This window comes from Zootermopsis nevadensis, unplaced genomic scaffold (assembly GCF_977971745.1).
Source record: "Zootermopsis nevadensis isolate Lab colony 2312 unplaced genomic scaffold, Znev_1.0 Znev_ptg000017l, whole genome shotgun sequence".
Classification (NCBI taxonomy): Eukaryota; Metazoa; Arthropoda; class Insecta; order Blattodea; family Termopsidae; genus Zootermopsis; species Zootermopsis nevadensis.
Window position 1 is genome coordinate 7,016,632 of NW_028259149.1, and position 14,051 is coordinate 7,030,682.

Consider the following 14,051-nt stretch of genomic DNA (forward strand, 5'->3'; position numbering starts at 1 on the left):
GCAGCAACGGCCTCTGAAACGTCGGTGAGCTTTCGCCAGACCACACGGCGCAACAACCCAAAAGACACAGTCATCTTCGGACTCACCTCCGTGAAAACCTCAAGTCCTACAAGATTTTATTGAATGTAACAACGTGTTCTAAGCAGTTTAGAGCAGTGGTATACAACCTTTTTTGTTCGCGTACCCCCAGATATAATTTCTCTTCACGTTTGTACCCCCAAAGTTGTTGGTGTATAATTCAAGTTATACATAGTATATAATCTACATCTAAAATAAATTATAAATAAATTTATTACTGATTATTCAGTGTTTATCATAAAACTTTTTTTTAAATTTCACGTACCCCCTAAGATGTCTTCGCGTACCCCCGGGGGTAGTTTCAGAATAATACGTGATGAGACAGTTACTGTTCTACAAGGAGAGAAAAGCAAAGATTCTGTAAATCCTAAAATTCAATACGCAAGTAGTGCTTTTAACTACTTCGTATAAATATTCGAAAGTGATCAGCGAAATGTCCTCTGGCTAAACCAAACCATAGGCTTGCTTATAATAGTCTCATGACAGGCAAGTCTTGCAGATAAAAGGAAAGAGAAAGTTAGTTCGTACGAAATACCCCCCACGGCTCATTTACATGTTCTGGAGCAATGACCAGAGCGTATTATTCTATCCAAAACAATCGTCCAAGAGCCAAATTCAATTCTACAAGTCGCCAATGGTAACTGTTGTCCCACCTGTTTTAAAAATCAATAACTCTGCATTTTGTAATTAAATATTTCTTACGATTCTCACATTCAGTGCAAACAGCAGTTTTCTGTCTTCTGGGTTGTTGCGCTGTGTAGACTGGTCGATGTTTACCAACGTTTCAGAGGTCATACTGCCTCCGTCATCAGGGCGATTCTTAGTATGAAGATTTCTGTCTTCCGGGTTGTTGCGCTGTGTAGACTGGTCGATGTTTACCAACGTTTCAGAGGTCATACTGCCTCCGTCATCAGGGCGATGAATGTACCAATTGGGTGGGTGGGGCCCCATTCATCGCCCTGATGACGGAGGCAGTATGACCTCTGAAACGTTGGTAAACATCGACCAGTCTACACAGCGCAACAACCCAGAAGACAGAAATCTTCAGCAGTTATTTCCTTAGAAAGTATTAACAAGTATATATTTGTAATCGAGAAATTTTTTATTTGAGGCATAGACTGAATTCTTAAACGAGCGTCGTCTTCAGGAGGTTAAACTTTATTGAAACTGGGTCATTTTGGGATGTAGTTTGTGTATGATTTGAGAAATGAGTCGAGCGCACAAAACATCGAAGACAGTCGCGAGTTTCTGATGGCCATTGTAGTGTCTGTGCACACACACGAGTCCTCAGGCCGCTCCTACATCTGGTAACTGGCACAAGCCGTATGATGGTCGCGCCAAAGCCAAGCCACAGCCAACTACCACTTTACACATGACACATTAACAAGGCATTTCAACCACTTTGTGTTTTCTAGAGGATCGTCAATATGACACAACAGATGCTTATACAATTCTATTTCTTTCATAAAATAAATTATAAATATAGTCCGGCCTCGCTCTTAAGAATAGTTACTAAACTGAATTCAAAAATACTATTTTAATTCGACGATTGTACAACAAATTCCAAGGCTTAATTCGGGCTGCCTACACGTGACGTAACAGGGGTTTTGCCATCTTTACTTCAGATCCTTTCTGTCTTACCGAAACGTAATGTCATCATATTCAAACAATGGGCAGAACAAATTAGTTCAAAGGAATTCGGTCCTGGGATTTATTGTACGATCATCTACACACCAACTGCTAATACATTAATTTAAGATACGGCGAAAAACAACCACTTATGAAAGAATAATTATTTCTTTATTTAATTGCGTTTATTCAACTGCACTGTTAAAGGCTAAACTGCCTCGAATGTCTGGATGATTCGCGAAAGAAAAACCAGAAAGGATGCAGAAGGAAGCGGTCGTGGCATACTTAAAGGTACTATCCAGGCATTTTCCTGTATTAAATTAAGAAAACCTGAGGTTTCACGTCCACTTTCGAACTCGGGCCTCCAAAATGCAAAATAAAACTACTAACCGCTCAGCCACAAACTTCCACATGTATCAGAATAAAACACCTAAGCAAATCTCGTAATTAAGCCGAGAGCTAAAACGGCTCAGCGACATCTCGCAGAAGGGCGACAGACGGTGCACCGTGGACTTCGCCCGTTGCGCTGTTCAAATATCCGCGTTTTCTGCTGTCTCGCTCCTTTTCGCTTTGCTACGGACACGTCCCCGTCCATTGCAGGGAAAGAAGTTGAACACGGTTGACCGCCGAAGAGAACGAGGGTATTACGTCACAGACTGCCACGTGTGCGCCCTCTGGAATCCTAATTTAAACTCGCGGCGTAATGAAGCGAGCAATCCGTACGACACACGACAACAGCCAAATGGCTTCATGGAGAATGTAATCACATTAGGCAGATCGTGAAAACACGTCAGTGCAAGGCGTCGCAGCTGACAACAACGTTACGGCATAAAAAATTCCCACTTCGGTGCCAGGACCCTTCTTTTATCAGGTCATCCTGCTCTCCTTTTTAATTCGCAGTTACACTCAACGAACGTGCGAATGATAATCTGACGAGATCTTTGAAATCACAGCACAAAATTTACGCAATGCCACACTGAGGAACCCTTTTAAGCAATGCTCACAATTTTTCTTTCCGGGATCTGAGATTACTATTAAGAAAAACACGCGACACTGTGGCATGTTTCGAAAGGTCGTCTGTTTTTAAGACGAGTCCCATATTTCGCCTGCGAGTTTTGAAGAAAAACACGGTAGGAATGCGAAAAGATACAATAAATTAATACTTCTGCAAAGGATGTGTGCAGCTTGGGAGAAAGTTGGGCATGCCTGCCTTAATTCATGCAAAGCCAATAGCCCTTCGCACTCTTAGTTATAACATACGATTTACCGATTACTTCCTCATTAAAAAATGTACAAGACAGCTTAGGAATTCTACGATACAGCTAAAGCGTGGTCATCTAGTCTTTTGACGAAATCGAATAATACGTTTCTCATACTCCTCCTGCCACAAGGAAGTCTGTAAGTACAATTATTAAGAATCAACATAATTTATAAAGTAATAGAGGTTTAGTTTATAAAACTGATTATTTATTATAATCTAGAATAACGTATCGTCAAAGTAAAACCACGACAAAAAACAAAGCCGACATGTGACTATTCTCTTATCTAAACGTCAATGTTTATTCTTCTCATGGTATCAAAACTATGCTCTCAGCTACAGTCAAAATATTTCTTTATGTCAATCGATGTTAACGCAGCGTCGGTAATAATTTAACGGATTCTCATTTTTTAGGAAGAAAGCCAATCCAAAATCTAAACCTAAATAATTTGTGCACCATAAAAGTGCTGACAATATATCCGATGTCTCTCGTATCCAACACAAAACTCACACAAGCCGTATGATGAGGGCAACCGAACGCATTGGCTCTTAACATTTTCTGACTTGCGGACCGTACGTCAGTGGGTATATCCGAGGCGGTCCAATCATCTTCCCATATTGTCAACACAAATTATAATCTACAAAGACAATAATCACAAACACAAATGTGCTGGAAAAACTACATAATAACTAAGGCCTTAACGTAATATTAAACAGAAAGGATATCATAATCAATCGAATCGATATGCAGCCTAGGGCCAACAAGGAATTGTTAACCGACATCAATTAATCGGCGGGCCAGCGGTTGATAAACATTGGCCAAACGAAAGAATGAACTCGAGCAATTAGTTGCAACATTACAGAACATAGGACATTACTAAACAGAAACACGTGAAAACCTATACGTTTACAATTTTGACGAATATTATTAAAGAATAATTCAGTGATGCCAAAAGCTGACATCCTGATAATTCGCCCTTCATCCAACAGAACTGAGCGACTTCATTGATTTTTGAGTGCGGCACTAAACCGTCGAACAGCAAACAACAAAACACAGAGACCTGAGCTCATGTGCGTAAAGAACAACCTTGGAACACAGACTCTTCGAAACTGTAAGCTCGGAGACAAATACCGAGAAAGATGTCTATACGAAAACTTCAGTTTTCAGAACTAATTTACATTTTCACAACAGAGTCCTTGGGAGTCAACGAATTCCGACAACAGAAAATTACTTACTATTAAAGATAACGTAGCTTTTAAGATAATTATAGATTGTATTAATTAGTTCAACAGGGAAATATTAGCATATAGTTAGATGCACATGAGAGTACAAAATCAGTAAAACATACGTGGGACTGGGGAAGGGCAATTTAGGTTTCTAGTTAAAATAATAAAAGATTGAGCAGTAAGGGAAAGGCGACATTGGAGATAGTTATACAAGGCTGTGTGCCTCAAAAATCCGGTGTCAGACGGACACAGTCTTACGGAACAGAACTCCAATCAATTAATGGATTAATCCCTCGCAAATACGGAAGTATGCATGTATTAATAATAATAACAATGACAACAGGAAAGATTTACTCACGTCTTTACAGAAGGCGCACCCACACAGGAGAATTTCGGCAGTCTTGCTGAAGGGAACTTCGCCTAGGCACAACTTGCAGAGTATGAATTGTTCCGATTGCCTACCACCAGGGCTGCAGGGGACGAATCCGCCCCCAGCCGTGTTGAGAGAATACCTAGACGAAGAGGCCATCGACAGCAGACTGCTGCACCGCGAACACATCCTGCTCATGCAGCCTCCACCAGCATCCGGGAAAAGACCTAAACTTGAATAATGTGGCGGAACACGCAATCTGTTTACCGGTCTTAACGGTTCTACGTGAATCGTAGTCCGTGAGGAGGACGCTGACCTGAGCATGCCAGCACCGAAACTTGACAATGCCAACACTGTCTCACACTTCCTCATGTTTCCACCACCACTAGCACCTTCCTCTCCGCTCGGAACACCACTGATTATCCCACTTCCGCGGAAATCATTCCCGTTTATTCTTATAGAAGGCGCAAGACTGCTGCTGCTACTCGATTCTCGTTTCATCAATGGCACCATCACTGAGGCATTAGCTCCCGTTGCTGCAGACACGATGTCCGCTGCTGACTTCCCGCCCGATCCCCCGCTGCCCGCAGTCAGGATGGAACTACTGGAGCTACCGCCCATTTCGGGAACAAGCAGAGTCCTGTCCTTACACCCACTGACCCCTGCCGATGATGCTGTAGCCGTAGCACGGGTTGAAGAGGAGCGCCGGCTCACCAGGGACTTGAGGCTCGGCATTAGCAGCAGATCGATCGGACTACGACGATGACTCGTTTTAGTAGAGGTGGGGACAGCATCAGCTGTTTGAGACTGGTGTTTCCAGGGCGTGGCGATGACAAGAGATGTGGCGCGGCGTATCGTACTGCGCAAGGCAGACGGAAACAATTGAGGCTGCACTTTCTGATGAGCGGGAAGCTGTTTGTCAGGCAATAACACGACTCTATCCTGGTGGAACTCTGTTTCTTTACCCTCTACTAATGTACCATAGCCGTAACCACTCGTCCAGGATTTACACACACGCTCTCGTCGGCAACGGAAGTCGTATTTGTGTTTCCTGATTTCACTTCCTGTTTCACTACAGAGTAACGCAGACGTGACATTGGCAGGGGCGCAAGGCTGGCTGTGCTCGCTGCGATTTGCCGTGACCGTGAAGGAAAACCTGCGCAACGATGTCTGAAGATTACTCAAATCCTCATTGCCACTGCAATTAATCAGGTGCTCCCGAACCTGGGTCTTGCACTTAGAGCTACTGCCGCTCTTGTTCACCGTGCCGAGGTTTCGTGTCATGGCCCTGAGAGGTCAGGTGGCAACTGAAGACGAATGGTGCAGTACTCCGTGCCCTGTTCACGGGCACATTTCGATGGAACCCCTGTAACAACAAATAACGTTATTTAACACATACCGCAAAGATCCTTTTAACTGCGACCTGTAAAAATTACAAGCTATAAAAAACTCAACGACTTCTCGTTATGGCTATACGTAAGAATTCCATGCAGCAAAATCCTTCCTGAGAAGCTGATCGTCACACAGCTAGTCAAGAAATGCACCCTGTTGAGGTGGTCCTCAAACACCAAATGTAGCATGTTACGACATGTGACCACAGAGACACAAAATGAACAACTTAAAATGGAACCCAACTACAGTCACGTGTAAAACACTACCAACATTCCTCGCGTTACTCGAGTCGAGATCACCCCAGTTGCTAGGCCGCTGCTCATGCCAGCTGAGCACATGCGAACACATATTCACGAGCAGAATGTGCCTTCATTTTGTAAGAAAGGAGTGGTTGAGTATGGGAGGTTAAAACTGGCACGAGGAAACTGACCCACTGTTCGCATGTGTCGAGGCAGAATTACAAAGTAGAGACTGCGTTAAGCCGTCTATTGTTATATATTGGCGAGGACAAACACACGAGGCGCTGATCACACGGCTAAAATCCGGTTCTTGAGCAATGCGCCAGTAAAATGAACAAGCTTTTCACTCATGGGACAGAGAACGGCTTGTGCACTGACATTTCAACAGCAGAACCTTGCACACATGCGCTGTATTTTCTCAAGACTTTCTCTCATTTGACATTATAGAGTGTCTGATTTATGACACTGCTGTTTCTCGCTCTACAAACAACCTAGAATAACACTGCTTCACTACATTAAACTGCCTTCCTTTAGATATAAAAATATTTTATGTGTGCCAACAAGTCTAGCTACAAGTCTTATTAATAATGCCTGACATTACATTTCACTAAATTGATGGAAATAAAACGAACAATTTACAAAGGGCTTGGCTAGTCTAAGACGCGTAGATTTTAATAGCAAGAAATACTTGGATTATGTGTTCTAATCCCGTTCGGGGCATAAAAACATCCGTATTTTATTCCTTTGGTTGTCCAGAGGCTACTGTTTACGTGCAACCGCCATGATGGGCCGATTGCCAGCCCAAATAAGTTATTTTATCGAATATCGAAAAATACTGAAAGCCTTAGAAATTAATTTCGAATCGTAACAAGCCAGACGTACAATCCATTATAGCCATACAAAAGGAAGAAGCAAGTTACAGGATTTGATATTTTCATAGCAACACGAGTTCAATGTTCTAGCGGTCGTGTAACAACGTTTTGAATAATCATGCTGCCTGTTATCTTTATGGTTGATGTGAGGAGGGCTGAGAACTTGACTTATGCAGCGGCAAGTCGAAAATCACGCCTGGAGAATTTGTCAATCAGAGCCATGGGAAGAGGAGATGAACCAGATACCATCCCGAGATGAGCGAGGAAACAAAAAAATGTCAGGAGATGACTAATCGCCCTGATAATGGAGGCAGCAAGGACCTGTGAAACGTCGGTAAACTTCTACCAGACTACACGGCGCAACAACCCAGAAGACAGCCATCTTCAGACTCACCGCCGTGAAAACCTGAGATCGCGCAATGGAAGAATTATTGATTATAATTTTAATGACGATCTTCAATTGCAAATTTGTATCTCAGTTACGTCCTAACCAAAATCTGCAAGCTCGCCAGTGGGACAATATAGCATACATACACAGAACTTTCGAAAAGTAACTCTGAAGGTTCAGTCAGAATTCAAAACAGAATCACCTTGAATTATAATTCAGTAAAAATGTAAACGTTAATAACTGCTATATTCTACGACGTTGCTTGGATTACGTGGTCGACATCCAATGTCGACAGCGTAATCTTTGAAGTCCCCTTGGCAAGTGGGATGGCCAGTTACACTTGAACAGCTCCCATCTTACGGTTCACATGAACCGTTAAGAGAATCTGAGATAAAATATCAGTTCTTTTACCCAGCGCACGTTTGCACATTTTCATATCTGCACACATTATCGTAACTTACGCCTGTATTCATGACATCCAATTCTGTAAGACAACCATTACTTTGAAAGAAACGCATAAGACGTTCATAAAAATAAGAAGGCCTTCAGATATTGAGGGTAGCTGCCGTCATAGTTATAACTAGCAGTGGAAAGTCGACAAGAGGTCCTACTGCTAGGGAATTCGGTGAGGAGCTAACAACTCCTCGTCCTAAAAGAACAGCATGCTACAAAATGTTACATTGGGTCTCTGATCTGCCGGAGAGGCTATTAGCTTCTTAAATGTACTCTGCTCTATGGAGACAGTTAATATATTGCTATGACCACAAACAATTATGAAGATTAGTCAGTATGTACATATGCGTATGTAATCAGCTGACGATCTCTGGTTCAGTGACCGCTTCAGAGGAGAATAATTAAACAAACTTCCTGCAGGTAGGCACATAAACAAATGCCATACGTTGAATAGATCCGCACACGGGCACTGCAGAGGACACTGTACTGTGACAAACGACGTCCTTTGCAGTCTTACATTACTGTAGGTAACTACCAACCTAATCGAGAGAAAAGTAGCTCACTCCCCTACAGACAATCAGGTAAGCCATTCGCCATGCTGTGAAAACAGATGGTAGAGTGATATGGAATTAGAAATGGATAGTAATACAGAAAACATTACGAGTTTACGAGGTAAATAGTCGAAATAAATATTTCAAACGGGCAGTAGAAATTTATGTAAAAAGCTACATGACTTGAAAAGAATAATTTTAATTTTGACAGCTGGACAAAACCAATGTCACAAAATTTTTAAAATAGTATAACTTATTTACATTATTCAGGTAAAAGAAAACATTACCTATATCGGCTAATAAAAGATGTAATGATCTGGACCTTCATTCAATTTCAGATAGTACCATGAATATAAATTAGCATTAGATAATTTATACTGGTCCTGAACAGCGCTGCAAACCGAATACTGGTAGTCTTTTATTTAAATTACGCTTGTAAAATTATAAAAAAAATTTGAAGTCACAAGGTAGCCGTCTTCAGGGTCGTATCGTTGTGTAGGCTGGTAGCAGTTTACCGACGTTTCAGAGGTCCTTGCTGCCTCCATCCCCATCGACCTGACGATCAGACGTTGGTAAGCTTCTACCAGACTACACGGCGCAACAACCCAGATGACAGCCATCCTTGTACTCACCGCCGTGAAAACCTCAAATCCTACTTCTAATTTCTTGTTTTAATAGAAATGTTTCTCAATTTCAGCATCTCCCTTTGTTCTCCTTCCTTAAGACATGTTGACATATTGTTTTCTAAGTTCTGATGTCATTACAGCCAGTCAAAATACTGTCTACGAGACTGCAGGTGAAAGAATTACAGAATAATTTCTCTAGAAAAAGCGCTCAACCTATTCTGTCTGATTCATCTTCAACCAGATTACTTGTTATTAAGTATGGCTTGGACAGGGCGCAAAATGTTACTGACGGAAGAATCCAATCTTACGGAGCTTGTAATGCCTGAATTAGAAAATATTACAGTACTTACCATTCTGGATAATGTGCCTGAGGCAATGAGATTATCGGGATCACATGTAGTGGTTGATCCTGTGAACAAATTAAACATGTGTTAACAAATTCCCAACGAATCAATGAAGACAAACGCCAGAACAATCTACACGAGACGAAGTCCTTCGCAATTTGACCCAACAGCCTGTGTGTGTCCTACCTTACACGAGAATTATCGGCGTTCAACAACACAGAACACAATGAGGATAGAAAACATCATTCTTCCTTATCAGTACCTTATCTTCACTGTTAGAAGAGTAATCTTATTATACGCTATTAGACCTACTACCCACATAACTCCCAGCTTACAGAAGTTCCTCATTTTTTAATCACGCACTCTGATAGTGACTAAGCAGCACAGATCACGTCGTTTGAGCACCAACGGATACGACGTGCCACCATTTTTCTTCGTCTTCATGTTTAAAACATAGTAAAACCCATAATATTGATTCATCTGCTGTATAGCCCACATGTGGCTTGCAGAATTGGCGAGTTATTTTATTTTAAAATCGATCATCTTCTAGAGCTCTAGTCGGTGGTACTGAGTTTCACACTTTGCCTACTCGTCTACCCCGAAGGAGGAAGAAAGTTTTCTGCAGTACAGAGCGTCAGATCCTCCACAAGACCGCAACCCAATCTGTGCCGTGTTTTGCAAGGCTTCCATATACTACGTGACTCGGGCGGGATTCCAATTCGTTACAGCAGACTCTGAGCAGTCCATGTGGGCAGTAATCAATATCAGGGAATTAGAATCCTACGTGTTTAAACTTATGACTGTACGTTACCATGCCTGCAGAACCGTTCGAGTACATTGTCGTTCTGTCCTGTTGTCAGTTTGAATTATTTATGTGAGGAGATGACTGTCTTCTGGGATATTGCGCCGTGCAGTCTAGTAGTACTGACCGGTGTTTCAGTAGTGCTTACTGCCTCCATCATCAGGACCGAATGGTAAAGGCACTAAGCACCTCTGAAACACCGTTTAGTGCCAAGGAGACTACACGACGCAACATGCAGACGTACAAATCGACGTGAGAACTGGAAATATCACCTATTACAACTGGTTTCACTTGGTCACGTCATAAATTTTATTTCCAGTAGAAGGGCGAGTCAAAAACAGTCTTACACAACCGCTCTTTATGAATAATGAATATATCAACCCCCTCCCACCCCAATGTTATTTGTGTGGTATTGTTTTTCAGTCGGAATTTTTGGACAAACTTTGAAATCAAATGAAAGTACATCAGTGAATAAAACAGTTCAAAATTGCAAGGGAACATAAAAGTCTATCACACAGTTTTCATAATTTTGCATACTAGAAATGACACGGGTTTAAAAGTTTCGTTTGCGTGATGTCCAATACTATGTATGGACTTGTGCCAAGTCCGATTTCAGACAGACATACGTGGCGCTTAGGATTGTGGGCTTGGTGCATTTGCAGAGACTAAGATGGAACAGTGCCAGCCATCTGTTTCTACACTCCCCACATCACAACATTCAAATTGTTTGCATCTCAAATACACGACAGGCCTAATTATTTAGGAAGATTACACACTTACATATTTACCTTATGAGAAATAATTTACTAGCTGTACACATATCAAATGATTATGAATAAGTAAATTTCTCATAACAACTGCTCTCTCCATCATCGATTATTTATCGCCTTAATGATGGAGGCAGCAACGACGTCTGAAACGACGGTAACTTTCTACCAGACTACACGGCGCAACAACCCAGAAGACAGCCATCTTCAAATTTTACTTTCATACAAACTTGAACCTCAATCCTCAGTTTCAAAATGCTGGCGTACAAGAAATTTCTCTATTTTACCGTCAGGAAAACAATAGATCTCGCTCCCGTGTAATGAAAACGAAACAAGGAAAATTAAAAACAGTGCTAGAATTCCTTACTGTCCTGAACATTGGATTGCACGCGATGCTAAGCCTGCAAACTACGATGCCATCTTCGTGCAGAAGAACGTAAAGTTCTTATTTACCCTGCTTACACATCCCTTCCCATGGGTGTGAGAAGTCCAGGCAGAAAAGCTGACAGCAGATGCAGTTCCTTTGAGCTTCTCGGTTGTCTGGGTTGTCTGGAAGGAAACGCGTAAGTACGGACGACCGCTTACAGAATGCTAATCGGTTCAAGACTTGTGCCAAAGACGCAATTGATATGCCAGGTGCAAAATGATTCGTGTCCCGCAGAACGACAAACACACATGACAAAAAAACGGCAGGTTCTGTTGCGACAGTTCATCGGTTACTCAATTTACATTAAAAATAATCGCGATATAAAGCAAATGCTGGTTTCCTTGATCTGTCCTGCTGCTTATACGACAATAAAATAAGATTTGTTTATTGGCAGATTTTGCATTTTACAGTCTGCTGGTGGTGATGAAGTCTACACGTGACGTCAAATACTAATATTTTTCTGAGCTATGATGACAGTATTACAACAGAGTGCCTCTGTCATGATCATCGGCAAAGGGAACATATGAAGGCCGACTAGGGCAACCAGATGCTGACCGATATATATATATTTATACATGGACTTATAACAGATGATGAAACATCAGGATGCATAAAATTATATAAGTAGCTTCGTGCTTTGTAAGAAATACTAGGGCAATCAAATCAAAGGAAGAGGGGAATGGCGGAGCATGTAGAACGCATGAGAGAAATGATAAATTCATACACAGTTTTACTCCCTTAATTTACCACAACACGACATAAGGAACGGTTTCATCGTGGTATTCCGAGTTGTGACGGATGGTGGCTACCTCAAACCCTACTTAGAAACTGTTTTTATTTCGCAAGGCTACCCCTCGCCCTTTAACCATATTTCTATTCAGCAACAATGAAGTTCAGTAATTCTTTCACTCGTGGAAGCCTTAGTGTATTTCAAGCGTTCTTAGCAAACTGTTGTTACGTGTTAAGAATGCGGAAACACTACTAGAACTCTGGTAACAGAACTACGAATCTGGACGCTACGCAAGGCAAAGATACAAAATGCAGATGTGTTATAACGAGATTCCGTTATCCCTACTTGCACAGCCATTGCTCATACGTTTATTTACTTCTTAATTTATTTATCTGCTTATTTAGTTGTATTCTGTTACTTCCTTATATTAAATTTCCACTGGCAGTACGCAACTTTTTTTTATATCGGATCATCAAAGAGTTAAATTTCGTTCAGCCACTTACTCTGAAGCTTAAAATAAAGATGTGACTCCAAGTTCTCAAAGCGATGAGTACAAAGATGGCTGTCTTCTAGAACGTTGAGGCCCTGTATTTCGGCAGATAATGAACGTCGGTTCATAGGTGCTTACTGCTTCCAATACCAGCGTTCATCGGTCAATTTCTACCACATCACAAGGCACAATAACCTAGTATGTTCACTTACTTAGACTGGCAGAACAACAAGCCTTTAATCAGTCACAATGACAACGACGTACAAACAATTTTTGTTAGTTGGTTAGTTTATAGTTGAGTAGTACGAACTGATAATATACTGAGTAGTTAACTTTCCCATCGTAAAACAATACGGTGTTACTGTTATCACCTTCACTAAGTCAAGCAAAAGATATGAATGCTATCTATTTTCAATGTGAAGCAAACACGGTCCGCACTTAAAATAATATAAATTTGGGCTTTCCTTCTGTAAACTTTCAACGTCACATTTAAAAATAAATAATAAATTAATTTGTTAAATAAATTTATACTAACGGAATAAACTAAAGATACGATTTAAATAGGGTAATTAAAAAGTGAGGAACATGACGTATTGCAGTGACAAATGAGCCAGTGGTCTATTTTAAATCGCTTTTCAACGTACTCAAAAATAACACGGAAAAATCAACAGCTTCAGATAAACCTATAAAGAAGGTCGTTCTGACTGCGAAAATCTTTTTTCCGAAGTGAGAAACAAGAAATAAAAAAAAAAGAATTATCGGAATTAGACAAACGAATCGTCTATATTTTAATTTCAAAGAAATCTCCTTAGGGCAAACCAATAACAAAGACGACGTGAAGATCTTAAGGGTAATGAAGAAAACTGTGGGTGCTGTCTTAAGTTATTTTCCGCGCTGGTTAGCAAAAGTCGTACAATGCGATTCCACTTGAAAATATATGACCTTTTTGTACTTATTTAGGAACTAGTAAACAGGTAAAACACATGACAGCTACAGAAGTTTCGCGTATCTGTACATTGACTCACGTGGAAGACATCATAATGTTTACAGAATCCGAGCCAAACAAAATACAAACACCTGCGAACACCTGACTTCCGCCCAAAAGATATTATTTTTGGAAGTAAACATCGACAATTGCCAACACAACACAGAGGGAAATTCACTGCGCGAAGTTACAGCAACACCCCCATTTATATTATCCAGGATATTCAGTAACCGTTTTGGTGTACGAAGAAGTCATGGAATTCTAACAGTTACTGCCATCGAAGATAGCTGTCTTCTGGGTTGTTGCGCTGTGTTGTCTGGTCGATGTTTACCTCTGAAACGTTGGTAAACTTCTACCAGATTACACGGCGCAACATCCCAGATGACAGCCATCTTCAACTGTTGTTAGCTTGAAGAAGTGCGT

The 14,051-nt window shown here is 41.2% G+C and overlaps 1 protein-coding gene across 3 annotated transcripts in view; it reads right to left on the reverse strand.

Annotated features, from left to right (window-relative positions):
* The window catches only part of LOC110833226 (uncharacterized), a 108,783-nt gene that overhangs the window by 31,165 nt on the left and 63,567 nt on the right, over nucleotides 1–14,051 (reverse strand). For all 3 annotated transcript variants that reach the window (XM_022071018.2, XM_022071019.2, XM_022071016.2), the window contains exons 2-3: nucleotides 9,434–9,492; nucleotides 4,551–5,928 (exon numbers count right to left, since the gene is read on the reverse strand). In XM_022071018.2, coding sequence (XP_021926710.1) covers nucleotides 4,551–5,846 — 1,296 coding nt within the window. In that variant the 5' untranslated portion in view covers nucleotides 5,847–5,928; nucleotides 9,434–9,492. The remainder of the gene's footprint in view (nucleotides 1–4,550; nucleotides 5,929–9,433; nucleotides 9,493–14,051) is intronic.